Below are 20,425 nucleotides of genomic sequence, written 5' to 3'. Positions count from 1 at the left end.
CATCAATGGCTTTAATTGTTGGTACCTGTAGTTGAATAATAGTCATATTAACAGGTCTTCCTTGTATGCATATTAATTTTATTCCATCATTGACAGCGTTTTACTTCAGGACAGATCTCAAAATGTTTTGTTTTGTTTGGTTTGGTTTTTATTTTTACAATGGATGCAATTGTTTTTGTTTGGTGCTGTCATAGTGACCCTATGAACAACAGTTCTGAACACTGTCCTGCACTGCGCCATCCTCACTTCTGCCACACTCGAGCCATTACACTGTGTCAGTTAACCTGGTTGAGAGTCTTCCTCTCCTTCTCTGATCCTCCACCTTTCTGAGGATGATGTCTTTCTCTAAGCAACATGCTACTTGAGGAGCACTTCTCCAAGACATATCTGTTGGTTCTTTTGTCAGTCTGTGGAATATTCCATAGTCTTCTCCAACACCATAACTCAAAAGCATCAACCCTTCTGTCATGATTAATCATTGTCCAGCCAAGGATGGCGAAACTTCCTCTCACATATTTTGGATATGTTATCAGATGAGGTCCTTGGAAAAACAGAGAGTCACCAAAAGAGAGGAAGATTGTCAAGGATGTGGATTGACACAGTGATGGTGTCACCAACAGTTTAAACATCCCTGAGATTACCGGGACAGTGCAGGATTGGTCAAAATTTTTATGTTGTACATAGGGTGAGTGGGTGACAGCATGACAACACTTAACAACATATAGTATGTACATTTCAAGCACCAGGCTAGGTGATAGAAACATATTGACAAGCAACATCAGCACAGCCCCTGCCCTCATGGAGTCCAGAGATAAAATGTTATAGTTCAGAGGAGGAAAAGAGAAAAATACTCATATCTGAGGCTTACACTGTCTTTTCCATTTCTAGAAGAGTGTCAAGAGAAGGGGTCATAGAAGAAGAGTAACAAAGCCTCAACTGCATCTATTCAGCCAGCCAGCAAGCATTTGGAGAGGAGATTATAAAACAAGATCAGGGTCAATTAATGGTCCTGGAATCACCTTTTTTTTTTCCAATTTTTCTTTTTATTTTGTGTGTGTGTGTGTGTGTGTGTGTGTGTGTGTGTGTGTGTGTGTGTTTACCATCAAATAAGATCTGACTGGTACAGGAAGAGATTGCCCCTCCTTCTCCATCAGAGCATCTGGTGGATTTGAACCTTGTACCTCTGGTATTGCAGCTTCTTGACACTAGGCCACCAGAGCTCCCCTGGAATCAACTTTGAAGGATCCTGGCAACCTGCAACTCTAGTCAACTTTCACTCACATGCTTCTTAGACACTGTATGTCAAACACTGAGGTAGATTCTGGAAAAACAATTGCAAATAAGCCATAGCCTCTGTCTTCCTGAGGTTTATAGTCTAATAATACAGTGCCACTTAAGCAAGAAATTTCACTACTGTAAACTCTGATTTCCCTGAAACCAACTCACAGCTGAATCTCCAACAAGTTTTTAGAGACTATAAATTACAAGAGAGATTACCCATCTTTCTTGCACTGGTGGATTTAATTGGCAAAAAGGCATCACCTTTGAGTTAGCAATACAACTCCCTAAGGACTATAACACCAGATCTAGGGGCAGTGATAAGGACAGGATGAAATGGGGCAATATGTGGGCTGGAACCAGACATAAGATTATGTTTATAATTAGCAAGGGCAGGATAAACTAGAACTTGAAAGGGCCAGAGCGAGGAGTGTGATTCAGGCTGAGGGAACAGTTTGTGCAAAGCCCTGGAAACGACAGACAGTATAGCATTGCAACAATACCAGTTTATGGAGCAGTGTCAATCAATATTACTAAATTGCTGGCCTGAGCTCCTTCATTACTCATTCTCACATTCAGGAAAGGTTGAGAGCATGGGTATAACCTAATGGGAGGTTGAAACAGATTGTCCTCTACCAGATGGACCCAGAGCTCCAGTCTAATGAGGCCATTTATGTCCACCCTCAATACTTTGTTATGAGTGCTTATATACTTCTCTCACCTTTCAGTCAGTCCATGCTGAACCCCAGATGAGGAAGAGGATCCACATAGCTTCCCAGAGAAGGAAGGACAATGTCTTTTGCATCTCTGAAGCCCACACAGAATGAAGAACAAAGCCTTGCATAACAATAGTACCATAAGATCTACTAAATTTAGAGCTAAAAGAAAATTAATTCATCTGATGGCATAATTACTATTTCTACCCACGCCCTCCGCATTCCCACTTTCTGCTCCAAACCCTCTGATGCAGCATTATTAGAGTTCTCTTCCCCCAGGCCAGACTGTGCCTCTGGCAAATGCCAAAGTGTGCAGCCCAGATAGAAACACAGCTTTGTGGATAAAGGCAGAACGATGTAGGTAGAGTTCTTTTCTTGGCTTCATGATCTTGAGTGAACCTGGAGCAGCCTCTACTCTCCGTATCTACAGAATGAGAAGCTCCGGTCACTAGGGTTTGTTGAATGAATGGAACTGGTCTCAGTCGAAAGCAGTTTATTATGCTGGTGGTGACAGAATGCGCACAGAGGTACATGACCGTGATGTTAGTGACCTAGGACCAGAGTTGTCAATGCTGAAATCACAACCACCACAAGCCCAGATATCTTCTTCTAGTCACAGGCTCTGACCAAGACGTGTGTAGTAATCCGCTGTCCCTGGCCAACGCCCTGACCGCCACGGGGAGTGCCCGCCTGCGTCACTAGTCCTTGCAAGCATGATCTTGCTGGGCGGCGGACACATGGTGGGAACGTGAGGGGGCGGGGCCTGACCCGGGGCAGCTGAGCCAATCGCCCGGCTAGAGGCTCTGAGCCAATGGTAGAAGCTCTGCACGAACCCAGGGGCCGGGCCACGGCAAAGAGCAGCGTTGTCATAGGTCATTGGGTGGGCTGGAGGCGGGGCCCGTGGCGCTGCCGGGGGGCGGAGCGGCGCCGGCCAGAGCAGTCCAGGCAGAGATGGCGACGACCGTGGTGACGGCGACAACCGGGCCCTTGGCGCCGGCGCCGGGCACGGAGGGCGCTTCCTCGGTGCACTGGTTCCGCAAAGGGCTACGACTGCACGACAACCCGGCGCTGCTGGCGGCGGTGCGCGGGGCCCGCTGCGTGCGCTGCGTTTACATCCTGGACCCTTGGTTCGCGGCCTCCTCCTCAGTCGGGATCAACCGATGGAGGTGAGGGGGCCCGGGGTGGGATCGCGGGCCCGGGCGGCGGGGCCTGACCCCCAGGGATCAGAGGGGAAGCTCGTGCTCCGCGCCCACGGCTGGAAGTCCTGGGCTTGAGAGAAGTGGAGCAGGGTATCCAGAGGCCGAAAGCCGGCTCCTCAAGAGTCCTGGGGGTGGTAATAATAATAATGCCCTTGGTGGGCGAGGTCCCAGCCTCCTTTCGCCCCTTGCCCTATTCCTGCTGACCCTTTCACCATCCCTGCGGACAGAGATCCCGATCCCCCCATTTTACAGATGATGCTCACGAGCCTCAGGGAGCTCTGATGGTGTAGACCTTAGGGAGTTGCACTGCTAACCCAAAGGCTGCTGTCTGGTGGTTCGAATCCACCAGGGGCTCCGCAGGAGAAGAATGAACAATTTTCCTACCATGCAATTGACAGCCTCTTGAAAACCCTCTGGAGGGTCAGCCTTGAGTGCTCCTGAGCCATATCGGCGCATAGTTGACCTGCTCAAGGACATGCAGTCAGGGAGTGGCAGACCAGAGTCGGGCTGGATTGAGTTGTTCCCTGGGAGCGGAGGAAAAGGAGCGACTGTGGTGGGAGGGCGGGGAGGAATTTGGTTCCGAGGCAGAGTGGGTTAGTTTAAATCCATCCTCTCGTCCATCTTGGCTTCCTCTGCACCCAGAATGAGTGTCTAGACACCTTGGCTTTGCATTAGGTAAGGCTTCAGCTGTGCCCCCAATCCTAGAGCAATGCTTAACCCTTCAAAAGCATTCCCTCAACAGCCGTGAATTTGCTAGGAGGAAGAGAGAAATGCAACACAGTTTCACCCTCTCCTCCTAAGAATTTTAAAGGACAGCCGAGATTTTTGCAAGCTAGACATTTACAGACAGGCTCAGTAAGGTAAGAAGGGAGAAAGACAGCTATGGACATGGCCATTGACAGGGTCATGGGGAGGAGTCAGCAGACAGGAGTGAGTGGTTTTGCCTTGTAACCAGGGTTCAGAGCCAAGGTGTGTGTGCAAACATTCCATCCCCAGCACCCTTTACAGCGCCTCAGGGAGGCTGTTGATTGGTTTACTTGCATGGGTCTGGACGATTGTTTGCTTGCAGCCGTGTTGCAGGGTTTTGTCCAGGTTACAGCAGCTCTCAGCACACCATTAGTTCCTCTCCAAGGTGTGCGCCCTGCTAGGAGCTGCGCTTCTCAAGTAGAGAGGAAGGTTACTAAAGATAGCTGTGGAGAGAGACTGCCCAGTTTCCAGTTTGCTCCGCGGCTCTGCCACTGCTCCAATCTCTATAGATAGGTGGCTGGCTTTGACAGACGTTCTCAAATGCTCATCATCTCTAGTGTGGACGCTAAGCCAAGCATGGGACTTTGCCCCCTCTTGTGGCAGAGTGCCAATCAGAGCAAAGTGTCTAGGACCTGTCTTCTGTTCCCATCTTGAAGGAGTTGCTTTTGTTGCACATAGAAGGACATTGCAGGGGATGGCCTACTTTTCCCTGGGAGTGGGAGCAATTAAAAATCAACCACAACTGTGCTGCCAATTAAAGTCCGTTTTGCTAGAAACTAGCTATTTATGTATTTTTGTGTGTCACTTTTTGTGTCTGAGCCAAGTGAAGGAGAACAGGAATGTGGCAGGTTGATGCCTGCGTCAAATCTGAAGTCTGAGGCTTAATGCAGATGTTAATGGAGCATTAATTCAGTGAGAGCTTAATATCCTTTAGGCCCTGTTCTTGGGGCTGCCAGGGATATAACTGAGTGAGCTGATGGAGGGAGCTGCTGGCATGACATTATAGTGGAGAAGGCAAATAAACAACCATGATCAGTAGAACTAAATGTCGTGAGGCAGATAAACCCGGGCTGGGTGAGAGAACACTGGTTCTCAATATTCGATATATATATTGGAATCACCAAAGGTTCTTTAGAAGATGCCTGGGTCTCCTTGCCCCCAAGATTCTGATTTCATTGTCTTTGGGGTATAGCTTGGCTGGCTGGTCTTTTAGGATTCCTGAGCTGCACAGATCTAGAGGACCGCAGAGCAGAGCCAGGCAGCCTGGGAAATGTGTTGAAGTGCACTGGCAGGAAGTCAGATTCATTTTGGCATTCAGAGGAAAGAAATAACACAAAACGGGCCAAAAATGGTAACTGCTCCTGAGGCCTGGAAACACTTCCTCCCTCCCCACCATAGCTAGTCCTCGCTGGAGTCAGGGTGTGGCCGAGCTGCACAGGGGTTTGTGTACACGGGTCTGTGCACAGGGTCAGGGAGAGGGAAAGTGGTGGAGCTGTACCTCTGCATAACTTCGCTATGTGTAATCTTCCTGTGGCTGTTTTTGGATCTGAGAGCCATCTGAGAGCATTGTGCTGTAGCATGATGTTTTAGCTCTGCAACTACTCAAATTGGTGCCTGAGATTCCTCCCACAGGCAGCAGGGCCCAGAGCCATTTGCTAGAGGGAGCAGGCATCAGAATCTGTGATCCCTTTTTCTCCCACTTGCTATTTTTTCCCCCTGCAGACAAAATCAGGTTAAAATAGTCATGAACGACACATTCTAAAAGAGGACAGAAAAAGGCAATAAAGAACTGTGTGTTTGCCAGCTCATGGTGACCCCCCTCCATTAACAGTGGTGTTTGCACATGAGGTGAGTTGGCTAGAAGTTGGTCCCGAGACTCCTCCTGAAAGTCAAGAATTCTTCCACTAAACCACAAAGTTCCCATTTTGGTAATAGTAGGAATTTTACCTGCCCCTTCACCCACGCCACCTTTTTTTTTTATCTTGTTGTATACCATTGAATTAGATCCAGCTGGTACAGGAGGAGATTGCCTTTCCTTCTCCAGCGAGCACCTGGCAGATTCGAACCACGTACCTTTGGGATTGCAGCGCAGCGTCTTGCCACTAGGCCACCAAGCTCCTGATAGTATTGCAGCTATGTGAGCTGTAAAACTTTTATTTTAAGCACCAGTTGTCCTTTGCCATTTAGCCAGTTCCTTCTCTAGACTTGCTTTGTCTAAGAAGTGTTGCCGTCAGCATTCCTCCAAAAATGATGCTGTGAGCAGCTTCTAGATTTTAAAACTACCATTTGAAATAGGCCTCTGTAGTTTTTTATCATCTCAGTCACCCTGTGGCAATGTGTATAGGTGTTGACAACTCTTCTCACACTTCATTAAGATCATTTGGTCCCTGGCTCCGAGTCACACCAGCATTCGGGAACTGCTGGGACACAGGGAATTGGTGGAAGTGTACAGTAACTAATGGATTCACACTCAGCTCAAGTAGCTCGAATTAGTAAATGAGGTGAAATGGGACAGCATGGATAGCTTAGAATTAGCAAATGAGCTGAACTGGGAACCTTAGTGGACTGTCTTGGGTTGTTCTTTTTTGGAATTTCATTGGTGAGAAGGCAATCGAGAATTCCAGGTTACTACTGGTAGGGAGATTTTTTTGTTTCTATGTGATGTTCACACTGGTGCCCAAGCAAGTCACTTTAATGGTCTTCTGCAAAAAAGTGTCTGTGGCCCAAAAGGGATGAAAATCTTCCTCCTTCTGTTCCTCTTTGAGACAATGAAAGAATAAACGTAAAAAGAAAAAAGAAAGAATAAATATATTATCTGGACGATGCTTAGAGATCAACCCTTGTCATGCATTGTGGCTTAGGATTAGCCTTTCCTACTCTTGTCACTGTTGAGTGCCTTGGAATTGGTTTTCAGCTTATAATAGCCCCACATGACAGAGTGGAACAGCCTCGTAGAATTTTCAAGGCTGTACTTTTCTTGTCAGTTTGAAGACAAATGTGTACCTGATTCAGGCTATGGTCTTTTTAATCACTTACTATGCATCTGTCTGAGAGCTTGACACTGAATAAGGATGACAGAAGAAGAATTAATGCCTTTGAGTTGTGGTGTTGGAGGAGAGTACTGAATATCCAATGGACTGTCAAAAGAACAGTTATGTCTTGGAGAAGGTCAGCCAGAGTGCTCCTTAGAAGCAAAAGATGATAAGCTTTGCCTCACATATTTTGGGCATGTTGCTCGGAGAGGCTAATCCTTGGAGAGGGACAGCATGCTTAGAAAGGAGAGGGAATGACAAAAGAGGAAGACCCTCAACCAGATGGCTTGACACAGTGACTGCAGCAGTGGGCTCAAGGAAGTGAGAGATTGTGAGCGTGGCACAGAATAGAACAGCTGTCAGATCTGCTCTTCATAAGATCGCTATGAGTCATACTTGACAGCACTTAACAACAGCAATCTTCATGAAAGCAGATTGCAGGACTTTCTTCCCTGAGCCACTGGATAGGTTTGAGGCATCACCAAGGATCTTTCCGTGGGCTTAACCCTCTTAATCCTTTACAATAAATCAGTGTCTGTTTATAGCCTATGGAAGCAGCTTGGGCTGGATAGTATCATCATTATGGTTAAATCACCCCCAATTGAAGCAGAGAGACTTGGTTAAGGGCAGATCAGCATCTAAAAGCGGAGCTTCCTACCCTTCCCCCATTAACAGCAAATGAACAAAATGTTCCTCTGCACAAAATCTGCCATTCCTAAAAAAGGCATTTCCTAATACACATCATGAGCCAGAAGACTGTGCCCATATTACCTCAAAGGGCTGCTTAGCCCCATGGAGTCCTCTGTATTTTTTGAAATCTCAGTGTGATTTTCTGTAATTCTTCTGTCTCAGGCTCACTTGTGCGGTGTAATTCGGTTGCACAAGTTGTCTAATTCAGACAGTGAACTTTGCTCACGCGGGACTCTGAGCTCCAAATTTGGGGCACGTGGCCTAGCCCAGAGCGGCCCTGAGCGGCCAAGGGTGAGGTGACAGCCCCCGCCCAGGTGCCCAGCCTGACCTTCCTCATTGGTGTAAATAAGAACTGGTCCTGGTGAAAGTGTCAACACTGCCCCCGTGAGCGTGTCTGTGGCACCAGCTCTGCACCACAGTACTTCGCTGCTGCACAGACCTGTCATCGACAAGGCTTCAAAGAGCTTCTCCTCTGACTGCCTGGAGGCTGCAGTTCCTGGGATCTCTCCATGCTTCCTATCACCTCCTGTGTGGCTCGCCTTAGCCCCCTTTTCCACAGAGGGCCAAAGAGAAGGCAGAAACCAGGAGCTCAAAGAGGGAAAGTTTAGTAAAAGGAAACCCATTTCTTTTTCTTTTTTATTTTTTATTGTGATTTTAAACCAAGTTTACAGAAAAGTTGAGTTTTCATTCATTTATTGTTGCACATTTTTCTCCCTCCCCAAAATGAAACCCATTTAAAAGCAATGAAAGACAGTCTGTAAACAGAAGTGAAGTTCAAGGTACTAGAGCAGAGCTTCTGAAACTTCCTGTGCAGACAGGTCCCTGCGGTCTTGTTAAAATGCATGTTTTAACTCTGGAAGTCTGGGAGGGAGCCTGGGAGCCTGCATTTCAGCAAGCTCTTAGGTGAAGCTGATACTGTTGATCTCCAGACCACACACAAGTGTAAGGGTCTGACAGCAGCATTTTGGCATCTGAGTTGGGCTGTGATGATCCCTGATGGTGGAGCCATGGTTGAGAAGCAAGGGGGCCCAGTGGTTAGGGATACAGACTCCAAGCTAAACTCTCTGGTGTGGAGTCTGGCTGCTAACCAAAAGTTTGGAGGTTCAAGTTCAGAAAAAGGCCTGACAACCTTAAAATTAGCCATTGAAAACTGTAGCCCAGTTCTACTCTGACACACAAGAAATTGCCCTGAATTGCCATCAACTTGATAGCATTTGGTACTGGCATTAGGGCTGTGACATTGTGTAGGGTTTTCAGTCTCTCTGTGCCTTGTTTCCTTATCCAGAAGATGAGAATAATAAGAGTATCTGTCTACTTCATGGGATTGTTGTGAGAATTCAATGAAGTATGTGAAGGGAACCTGGTGGCTTGGTGGTAAAGGAGTTGTACTGCCAACTCAGAAGCATGTGGTTTGAATCTACCAGCTGCTCTGTGGGAGAAAGGTGGACAGTTTCTCCTCATGCAGTTTTTAGCCTCAAAACCCACTGAAGGGTCAGCTATGAGTCAAATCCGACTGGACAGCATGTGACAACAACAATGCGTGTGAAACAGGTGGAATAGTGCCTGGCTCATTGTGGGTGCTGATTAAATGTTACCTGATGTTATTATCAGTATTTAGTTGCCAAGTTCACACATCCACATCTCTTGTCAAAGAAGAAAAAGGTTCTCTTGGAGCTATCTGCTCCTCAGAGAAGCTGCCAAGGGTCTCTTCCTTTCAGTAAATGAGATTGGAAATGAAGTTCCCTAGGATGAAGTTCACTGCATGTTGCGAAGTCTAGAGTTCACGTGCATTTCCAACCTGATTTCTAGCTTCACCTCTAAACCCAGTCCAGTCTAGCGGACTGTGAAGGAAGAGGCCCCCAAGGCATGCAAGGGCACTCCTGGGAGCAGAGGGGGAGGTGGCTTATCCTGGAGCTGGGGAATTTGAACCGCGGGTAACTGTAAGCGTTCTACCTGGCAGGGCGCAAAGCTCCTGTGACATGAGGCTCAACATGCATCTCTTCTTCTCCTTCTGGGAGGAAAGGCCTTAGAGGAGGCCAGCAGACATGCGTCACTCTTGTCTCCTCTTTCCGTTTTTGAGAGTGTCAATTTTTCAAAAACAGAAATTCACAGAGTCAGGGCTTGTGGTTTGCAGAAAGCTATCTTGGACCTGGCGGCACCTCCCATTACAGCCCCTGGGGAGGCTCCTGCACGCTCCAGAGCTTACCTAGTGCTTCAGGCAGGAGGTGGACCCAGCTCAGGCTGGAATGCAAGTGTGTGGCCTTGGCCACTGTGGGGGTATGGCAGGTGCTGTACATCAGGGGCTGGTTCTGGCTGGTAGTGGGGAACAGTGGCTGCCTCTGCAAGTCAGGGGTTGTGGTGTGCTGGTGAGGAGGCAACAGGTTACCCTGAGCTCAAAGCATAGGGTGATGATTCCCCATGTTAACAGAGGCTGGTTAGGGGGTGAGCATCGGGGGTGCCGTGACAGTGCCTGAGAATGGTGATCTGTCCAGGTCAGGTTTGAGGTGCAAGGACTCCTTGTGGGACACTTCTCGTCAGGTTTGCTTTTGCCAGAGAAGTGGAGCGCAATTACGCCAGGCCCTCCAACACTGCAGCACCTCCAGCAGTGTTGAGCGCACCTCCAAGTGTTTGAAAATGGGGCAGAGAGAAGCAATGTGGTTTTCAGAGCCTGACTGACCCAAGTCCCCGCTCTACCTTTGTGCCTTAATAGCTGTGATCCTGGGCCAGTTAATCAACTTCTGTGCCACAGTTTCCTCATCTATAAAATAAGAATGTTATTTTTCTTCAAAATTTATGGAGAGGATTAAATGAGGAAATGCACTTTTAAAAAGCATAACAAATGCAAAATAAACATATAACATTGATAGACTCTGGAGAGAGAAAGGAAATTCCCGGGGAAGCAGAGAGAGGGAATGCTTTAAGTATAAGGTTTTGTAACTTGAATCTTCAACCGTATGAATAAGTTACCTGTTTAAAATGTTGTTAACTGTCGGACCCCAGCCCATGATAACCTCACACATAAATGCCCACTTCTGCTTCACCCTCATGATCGGTTGTGGATTGAACCGTAATTTAATTGTGTGTGTGTGTGTGTGTGTGTGTGAGTGTACCGTCAAATCAGATCTGACTAGTACAGGAGGAGATTGTCCCTCCTTTTCCTGGCAGAGCATCTGGTGGATTCGAACCGTGTGCCTCTGGGATTGTAGTTGCAGCTCCTTACCACTAGGCCACCAGAGCTCCCCGAACCATAATTTAATTTAAAAATGAAATATAGCACTGAAGGTACCTGACAAAAGTCACTTTTCTTCTCCTTTCTTTGCTGATGCGAGCTCAGCTCGGTACTCCTCTCTGGCTTAAAGCTGTGAGCAGTCTACCTCACCCCCCTTCCCCTTCCCCACAAATGAAGCTGGCTTATCAAGAAGGTACTTGTAGACGCCCCTGCCTCTGGGGATGAGAATCTGATGGGAGAGAAGTAGAGGGTGTGCCACCTACCAGACAGACTGGCAACCCTGCTGGGAGCCAGTGCTCACCCAGACGGTGGGAATGGAAATGTTTTGCAGTCAGAGACGTGAATCCAGAAAGCATAGAGTTGGTCAGGACAGCGGAGATGAGATTTTTCCAGGACTTTCTCAGTCTTGTTTCTCTGTTACCTGTTACAGTAACCTCCTGATGGACAGATACTTGCAGAGAAGGGCCAAAGCTGACAAGGAATAAGAGACTTGTCTAGAATCACATAGACAGCAATATTGGGAGGAGCACAGTTTTCCTGTTGTTTTCCATGGGCCAGGCACAGTGCTAAATGTTTTTCAGACATTCTTTAATTTCTTGTTAGCAAGTCTACAAGGTAGTTACTAATGCCAAGTTAGAGAAAACAGGTTGGCGAGGTCAAATCGCTGCCTCAGGTCACACAGCTATGAGGCAAAGCTAGTGTTTCAACAAGGCAGCCCTGGTCCACTCCGTCCCTGTGGCCCTTCCTGGGCCTCTGCTGCTTTGGTGCCATGATGCCACTTCTTTAACTTGCACCGTATACCAACTTCTCACTGCTGTTAGGAAAGAGAGCTGCTGCTAATTGGATTACCACTGACAAAGCCTTTATGAACTTCACAGGTTTCTGCTTCAGTCTCTAGAAGATTTGGACAAAAGTTTAAGGGCCCTAAACTCCCGCCTCTTTGTGGTCCGTGGCCAGCCCGCCGACGTGTTCCCAAGGCTGTTCAAGGTGAGTGTGTGTGGCCGAGAGGAGATGGTGACAGTCGGCCTCCCAGGAGTTCCACAGTTGAATGATGAGATGTTCAGTTGAGGACATGGAAATGGTTGGAGCTGACTAGACCTGACGGTCGCTACTGAGAAGTTAGGAGCCAAGGCAGCTGGTCAGATTGATGTCAGAATGGAAACTCTGCTGAGGGGAAAATTCTGTGAAACCAATGTCTTGCTGGAAAGCTCCCAGGCCAGGCCAGACATGGGATGTGGCGAGTCATTCTGCCCTGGATTCCACTGACTTCCTTCGTTGTTTGTTTGGCTCAAGCCTGAAAGATTTATTAAGGCTCTTTCTATGCCAGGAGTTTGTGGGTGGAGTTTCTTATTTAGCAAGGAATGTATCCTGCCTGCTTCCCTGGATAAGTGAGTGATGAAAATTACCTTTTGTGTATCAGATAGGCCTCTGTTTAATGTATCAGGGGCCCAGTCACTTTTACCCAAGTTCCTTTAAAAGCTCAGATAGAGACAAAAGCTTTCCCAAGCCTCAGACAGTCTCCCTCCATCCTCCACAGCACACAGTTGCCTTTATGCTCCTGTTCAGTGCATCCCTGCTCATTCCAGGGGAAAAGGCTCAAGTAAAGGTCTCATTTTAGGGCAAGCAGCTTAGTTAGTATTCCATCATCCTCTCACACACACACACACACACACACACACACACACACACACACACACATTATATAAATTATGCCATGCATAATAGCTGGTATTCACTGAGTGCTGACTGTGAGTCAGGTAGAGTTCCACATGCCTCACGTCCACTAACTCCCTCATTCCTCACAGCAGCCCTAAGAGGCAGCTGCTCTTATCCCTACAGGCATTACAGGTGAGGAAACAGCACCTTGCCGTGGTCATGTGGCTCATGAGTGGAGGTCTGGACTTCAGGCCCAGGTTCTGTGACTCCAGAACCTATTAACCATCACACGGTGTAAAAACATCCATCTCTCTTCTTCTGCCACACTGCCCCCTCTGCCCCAGCATCCCTGAGGCCAGCCCAGCTGTAGTCAGAGATACAGAAAGCTTCTCCTTCATGTAACCCTTCAGCATCTGTTAATTGAGCCCCCACTGTGTAGTAGGCCCAAGGGCCATGAACAGTGAGGCAGCATGGCTTCTACTCTGAGAGCTAACATTCAAGTGGAAAAGCACAAAGCCAAGGTACAGGAGAATCGTATTGAGGGAAGAAGTCAAGGAAGGCTTCTTGGAGATGGTGTCATCATCTTATAATACTGTTGTTATTATTCACAGGGTTATGATGAGTATTTAGCCACATAATCTATATGACTGGAAGCAGGAGTGGCGTCCACTTCCTAAACAACTTGCCTCCAGAAACTCTATGAACTTTACTAAATGTTCATAGTTATAGAGGAGCTTCAGGCCTTTTGTTCATAGGGTCACTATGAGTCGTGCTCGACATGAAGGCAGTCAGTGACAACAACAATCTATATGAACTAGTCCCTGTCAGAGTCACTGCTTTTTTACTAAGGACTTCTTGTGGTGCATTGGCTAATGCTGCTTGCTAATTTAAAGGTTAGTGGTTCAAATCCACTGGTGGTGGTTCCATAGGAAGAAGATGCGGTAGAATTCATCTATAAAGATTTACGTCTTTGGGAACCCTGTGGAACACTTTTACTCTGCCTTAGTTGGGATGAATTGGGATCAGCTCAGTGGTCAATGGGTATGAATTTTTGCTTGCCTTTATCCTTGGGAGTTCTTGTAGCCTAGTGGCAAGATTAGCTGTGCTGCAATCCTGAAGGCACGTGGTTTGAGGCCACACTGGCTGCTCCACAGGAAAAGGTTGGGCAATCTCCTCCCTTACAAATAACTGCTTCTGAAAGCTGTGGGTCGGTTCTGATTCGATGATAAACAACAACTTATCCTTGGGATGTCAACCCTGTTCAGGACCCACACCGACACTTTGGCCAGACCAGTCTCTTCTCAGCTAGGACTTCTCCCCCAGAGAATCAGAGCTACAAGGCACCAGAGACTTTGGCTGGCATGCTTTCCACTTGCTATTTCCCTGCTCAGGGGCTTTTTCCACCTTGTCCGTATGACCTTTCACTGAGCCAGCTTTCTCCCACATTGCTAGGGGGTCCCGAAATTCCTCCCAGAAATAACAGATCTTGGAAAAGAATTTCTTCTCTCAACATGCAGCCCCTTTACTCTGCTATTTCTCTAGCCCCACAAACACAGCTTGCTCCTCCTTTCCCGACTTGGAAAGCAGGAGCCTATTAGCTCTGTTTGCCACTGGCCTCAGGAGTGTTGCTGTGGAAACCATTAGGACACTTCATATTGCACAAGTCTGCCAAGAAAACTAGGCCACAAGTTTGCAGGGCCAGGAGAAGCCCTGAGGACGACTTGCCAGGCAGGCGGGAGGCGGCAGTCCCGTCCCCCGCTGTCTCCGCCAATGAGTCAGTGCCTCTTTCTGGGGCTAGGGCTCCCCTGGGGCCCTTGCAGGCACACAGCAGGTACACCTGGCAGCCCACCTCTCTTCTGGCTTCCCAGAGACCACTTCGCTCAGGAGCACTGTTGCTGTGCTGCCCCCCGGCCTGCCCACCTCAAACCTGATGATGATGTTATTTGTGTTCCTGTTTAGATTGTTGTCTCTAGGCCATTTGAAGCCCTTCTATCAAGTTTCTTGGCCCCACTCTTTTCCCTCCCAGGAAGGAATTGAGTACCAAGCTTACCCTTCCCTAGAGCCAATGTTGAACATGACAGATTCTCTCCCTGCAGGAATGGAGGGTGACCCGCCTCACCTTCGAATATGACTCTGAACCCTTTGGGAAAGAGCGAGATGCAGCCATCATGAAGATGGCCAAGGAGGCCGGCGTGGAGGTGGTGACCGAGAACTCCCATACCCTCTATGATCTGGACAGGTGAGGCACGGCTTCCAGGGATCAGGTGGCCACTTGTGAGAGTTGGAGATTTGAGCCCCTGCTAAGCAGAACTGAGACGGTTCTGCTGTCAGCCTCCTGGCACTTGCGAAGTAGCATTTTCTAAAAGCAGAGGGAGAAAGGACCAGCACTGGGGCCTGTAGAGCAGGTCACAGAGATCTTTCCTGTCTTTGGGTGGCACAGAGCCTTGGTAGGCCCAAGAATGGGGACAATGAGATCCTAGCTAGGGACCTTTGTGGGCCTGCCCTGATCCGTCCACTCAGACCCCACTTTGTCCTCTCATCTAGGGGGACCTCATCTTTCCCTGCTGTGGAGCTTTGCCTGATAGGTCCAATTTCTTTCCCTAGCATGAGTTCCCTGGGCTCCCCACTATCTGGGTTTCCAGGCCAGGCCTTAGCCATCCCTGCAGGAAGCTGATAACTAGAGTGGCCTCCTCCCCTGGTGGCCATCTCTGTGCTTTCAGAGCCCAGGATCAACCCCCGCCATCCCTTCCCCTGAGAGAGCTGTCACCCTCCTGCCACAGCTGCTGCTGCTGCTGCTGCCAAGACAGCAGCCACCACTGCTCCCGCCCCCAGTGGTGGCTGCCAGGGCGGGTCACACAGCGGTGCACGTGAGCCAGGTCTTCAGGAGGAGATTGTGTGGAGCTCCTCCTGCTGCCACGTGCCGGAAGGGGGGTGGGGCACTGCAGGAGCCTCTGCCAACCTTCTGTCTGCACTAATGGAGGGGGAGAGGGGGAAGATACGCACTGAGAAATGAACTCGCTCAGCCAGCGGGTCTTGTGTAAGCTGTTTCACAGCCAACAGAAGCCCCAGGAATCTGGCTCCCAACCGTCCCAGTTTATCCTTATATAAACAGCCTCAATTTGTTTCTTCACCCTCCTTTATCTTGTCTTCTTGCTCAAGTGGAGCTGTGTTTCCTCAGCTCATGAAAAGCACCTTATAAACTGCAAAGCGCTCAGTATTAGCTGCTGCTGTTAGCGTTCCAGCCCTGTGTGTGGCAAGGGGAGGACAAGTTGTTCTGGCCTCTCTGATCCAGTAAATGAAGACAGAAAGGAACACACATTGGTGCCTCTTATCAGAGAGTTTTCTGCGAGGCTCATGCTAGGCGAGACAGGAAGTCCCTGGGGAACTGTGACTCCACTGGAGAGAACCAAGAAGGCCACAGAGGTCTTTCTGTGATTAGAAAGCTATGGTCAAGTCTCTGTCTCTGAGCCACTCCTCGTGGGCACCAGGGAACTGGCTTGAGTCCCAGCTTGGCTCTGCCTTGCTCCAACACACGTGTTCCAGTTCTCTGAGCTTCTCTCTCCCTCTGGGTAAAATGGAGAGGTGGCCTCCCATTCTCCCTCCTTGGCACTTTGAGATGAGACTTGTGAGTGGATGAGGTAAAGCCAAGTCTGGGCTCTTTTTTGGGGTGAACAGGGTCCTGACACAGATCACCTTGTGAGTGACCCCAAATGTGCTTTGGATTCCCCAGGATCATTGAGCTGAACGGGCAGAAGCCTCCCCTTACCTACAAGCGCTTTCAGGCCATCATCAGTCGCATGGAGCTGCCCAAGAAGCCAGTGGGCTCGGTGACCAGCCAGCAGATGGAGGGCTGCCGGGCTGAGATCCAGGAGAACCATGACGAGACCTTTGGGGTGCCCTCCCTGGAGGAGCTGGGTACGTACTGCCAGCCCCTGCTTTGTGCTGTTGTTTGTATCAAGTCAGTGTGACTCACGGGACCCTGTGCAGAAAGAAGTAAGCAGGGTACTGCCTGGTCCTGCCCCACCTTCATGGTCGTAGGGGTCTTTGAGTCCATGTGATGGCTACAGCATCACTCAGGGCGTCCCTCTTCTCTTCCTTCTCTGTGACATAATACGTCCTATTAGAGAAAGATTTCTAGGACCTCTGCTGACATTGTACACAGCTTTAGTTTGCTTGGCTCCACAGTCAACAGTCTTGGCACCAGCAGCCAGGAAATTAAAAGGCGCATTGCCATGGGAAAGTCTGCTGTTAGGGACCTCTCCAAAGTGCTGAAGAGCAATGGTGTCTCTCTGGAGACTAAGGTGCATCTGATACAGGCCATGGTCTTCACAATCACTTGTTATGCATCAGAGAGTTGGACAATGACTAGGGAGGACAGAAGGAGAGTGGATGCTTTTGAGCTGTGGTGCTGGAGAAGAGTATTGAGAATACCATGGACTGCTAGGAAAACAAACAGATTGGTCCTGGAAAGGGTTAAACCAGGTGGCTCCTTGGAGGCAAGGATTCTGAGGCTCCGTCTAACATACTTTGGGCATGTTGTGAGGAGAGACAGGTCCTTGGAGAAGGACATCATGCTTGGGAGGGTGGAGGGACAGCGCAGGAGAGGAAGGCCCTCTATGAGGTGGATTGATTCAGTGACTGGGATAATTGGGATGGGAGTGTCAGAGACAGTGCGATTGGCACAGCACAGAGCAGAGTTTAGGGCTGTTGTACATAGGGTCGCTATGAGTTGCAAGCGACTCGACGGCACATAACAACAACAACAACTGCTGACATAGTCCACAGTGTGTTGTGGCACTGACCAGAAAGCACAGTGTCTCCAGTGGTTCGAATCCACCTGTGGCTCTGTGGGAGAAAGATGGACAGTCTCTTCCCACTGTGATTTATAACCTCGGAAACCCAACAGAGTCAGTACGAGTCAGAATAGACTTGACAGCAATGAGTTTGTAGGGTTATTTTGATCATGGACAATTGAGAGAACGTACAGAAAAACAGAAATGGAAACAACAATCCCTGGTCCCTGACCCTCTGGAGAGAATCACTGTTTATGTTGTGTTTACACCTCCAGTCTTTTCTCTGAGCATACTTCACTTACGTCATCTTCTGTTTCTAGACTTGTGTGTATGGGTGGGGGGGGTGTGTAGAGAGAGACTTACCTCAGGAAATGATTCATGTGTTTGAACAGGCAAGTTTCAGGTCTGTAGGTCAGACCTCACAGTAGAGGAATCTGGGGAGAAAGGATCCCAGGCTGCTGGCTTTTGAGGCTATTGGCTTCAGAGGCTGGCGCGTCCAAGATTGTTGGGAAGCAGAGTCGCAACAGCTGTCTTTATAGTCTGATGAGTCCACAGTAAGCAAGGACGACAGGCCGCTGGTTTAAGCTTGGAGACCATAAGCCTGGAGACCATAAGCTAGATAGCCAGACGCAGATTTGATGAAAAGCTAGAGAGTTTTTTGCCAGAGTGCAAATATAAATGCCGTGCCGTGCTTTCCATGTTGTCGAGGAGACCAAACCTTAAGCAGATAAGGCTAATCATATCTTTACAAATCCGCTTGTAATCCTCCCTTATTAACATCATCGAGGTTAGAATTTACAACACGTAGAACAGTCATAGATCCTGAGAATCATGGCCACGGGGACACATAATGATGACCACTCTTGGACCTGTAGGCCCAGCCTGGTGCCAGCATCAGTGGGCTCTTGGTGTCAGGACAGCTGGAACTGCCACCAGCTGCATCCTTTCTCCTCCCTACACACAGCACTCTCTCTGTTGAGTTCTCATCTGGAAAAAAGTAGCCTCCCCTGAAAAAGTTCATTGTTGCCAGTGGCACTGAAAGAGTGAGAGGCCTAGCAGTACCTGGGGTGAGAGTATCTGGAGTGGGAAAGGAGAGGAGAGGGTAACAGTGGGAAGAGAGCCCAAAAGGCCCTGAGCACACGGAAGCGATGGGGGCTCTCCGCCCCAGTTAGTGCCAAGAGCACTGTGGCCCAAGCCCCACACATGGGAGGAGCAAACCATTGCTCAGGACTTGCTGAGCTCTCCCTGAGCCACCTGGCCTCCCGTCCTGTGACCTGGCCCTTCTCTTGCAGGGTTCCCCACTGAAGGACTTGGCCCAGCGGTCTGGCGAGGAGGAGAGACAGAAGCTCTGGCCCGCCTGGATAAGCACTTGGAACGGAAGGTGTGGATGGGACCCCATTACCTGAGACCTCGCAACCCTGGGTGCTTATGCCCACGCATCAGGGGTGTGGATCAGATGCTTGTCCTGTGGTGCCTTGGAGCTCTGCTGCTGGGAAATGGAAGTCTTCCTGTAGCAGAAATGATGGTCATAGCAGCTGCCACTTACTGAGCCTGTGCCATGTGCCGGGCAGGCACTGGGCTGAGTGTTTCTGTATTAACCACTTGCTTACATCACCACCCATAATCTTTGCATAGTCTTAAAATGTAAATATTCCACTCTCCATTTTACAGATTAGGAATCTAAGGCTTAGAGAGGTTAAGTAACTTGCCTGGAGTCACACTGTTAGTAGCAGAGTGAAGCCTTGTACTGTGTGCGTCTAGACCTTCCCCAAGAGCCTTTCTGTCACCTCCATGTAGGTCGTCCTTACTGGAGGGTCTGTGCTGAATTAGGTTGTGTTTAGGTGCTCTGCTAAGCCTTCCCCGGGGTCATGCTTTCATTCTTGGACACGGAACTAATGGTCCACCTCTTATCAATGGGGCTTGGTAACAAGAAGGAAAGAGGCTCCACTGGTGCTTGCCCACAGTGTCCCATGGCCTTGTCACCTGGACAGGAGGAACAGAGAGGATGTTGTCTTGGCTCGTGGGGAGCAGTCAGCTCCGAAATCCTGCCCCTACAGCTGACTGGCCTTAAAGTCACAATCTTTGGTCCCTGCTCATATGACTCAGCATTTGATTAAGCAAGTGACTAGAAAGTAGAGTTGGGGTGGGGCCTATGTGAAGACAGACTAGAGGACCCACATGCAGAGGCCCATGGGTTACCAGAAAGTTTTGTTTTATTTTCTAAGCAGAGAAATGATGTAAGTTCTCCTGTGTTCTTGGAATAGATCCTGTAAAGAGGGAGAGGTAAAGTGTGCAAGAGGGAGAAGGGAGGGATCCACAGCCAGGTGGAGGCCTTGACCTTGGACAGAGGTACAGGAGGAAGGAGAGGGCTGGGGGTAGGTGTTGACACAGGCAAGTTGGTAGATTCAGTGGCTAAAAGTTGAGATGCTTCCACCTGATGACTTCTGTCTCATCTATGAGGAAGTGCTAAGTATTAGCAAAGGGGAGAAATGGTTAGGAGATATCATGGAGAGAAACTCATGTCTGGCATCAAATTCAAGCCCAAGTTCATCCCAGCCCTGAGTCCTACTCTCTTTGTAACTGCAGGAGAATCACATCACATTTTGAGCTTAGTTTCCTCAGTTTTAAAAGGAGGCAATGATAAATGCTGCCTCAGAGGATGGTTAAGGTCAAATGAAAGCAAGCTTGTCACTGTGTCATGAACAGTAGAGCACAGCACCAGTGACAAGTGGCTGATAGAAACAAGACAAGTCACACCACAAATGGTTGAGGACATGACATGAGTGGAGGAGTGAGTTGGAAGCTTTCTCCTCTCCCGGCCCCTGCCCAGCAGCGATGAGACGTCTCTGGCGTCTGTGATGCCACACCAGCCTTAGGCCCCCAAGGACAGAGCAGGGCCTGAGGTAGGTTGTGTTTTGTTTCCTGGAAAGTAGAAGCCTTTTTCCTTCTTTCTGTATAACTAGAGTCTGCTTAATGCTTCCAGGAAGTATTTCCTATTTCTCATTTTATTCCCAAGGGGTGGGATATTTTGTTCTCATTTAACAGACAAGTAGCTGAGAGACTAAATAAAATTAAAAGTCACACC

General features: G+C 48.8%; 1 protein-coding gene across 1 annotated transcript in view; it reads left to right on the top strand.

Moving 5' to 3' along the window:
• Positions 1–2,865: 2,865 nt before the first annotated feature.
• Positions 2,866–20,425, top strand: part of CRY2 (cryptochrome circadian clock 2) — a 34,613-nt gene continuing 17,053 nt past the window's right edge. The window contains exons 1-5 of the mRNA XM_006896741.1: positions 2,866–3,160; positions 11,770–11,878; positions 14,644–14,786; positions 16,278–16,462; positions 18,633–18,721. Of these exons, the coding sequence (XP_006896803.1) occupies positions 2,946–3,160; positions 11,770–11,878; positions 14,644–14,786; positions 16,278–16,462; positions 18,633–18,721 (741 nt within the window). The 5' untranslated portion in view covers positions 2,866–2,945. The remainder of the gene's footprint in view (positions 3,161–11,769; positions 11,879–14,643; positions 14,787–16,277; positions 16,463–18,632; positions 18,722–20,425) is intronic.

The sequence above is a fragment of the Elephantulus edwardii genome, unplaced genomic scaffold (genome assembly GCF_000299155.1).
Source record: "Elephantulus edwardii isolate Elephantulus edwardi_28Jun2011 unplaced genomic scaffold, EleEdw1.0 scaffold00189, whole genome shotgun sequence".
NCBI lineage: Eukaryota > Metazoa > Chordata > Mammalia > Macroscelidea > Macroscelididae > Elephantulus > Elephantulus edwardii.
The sequence above is the reverse complement of the archived record's forward strand: the minus strand, read 5'-3'. Positions and strand labels throughout refer to the sequence as shown.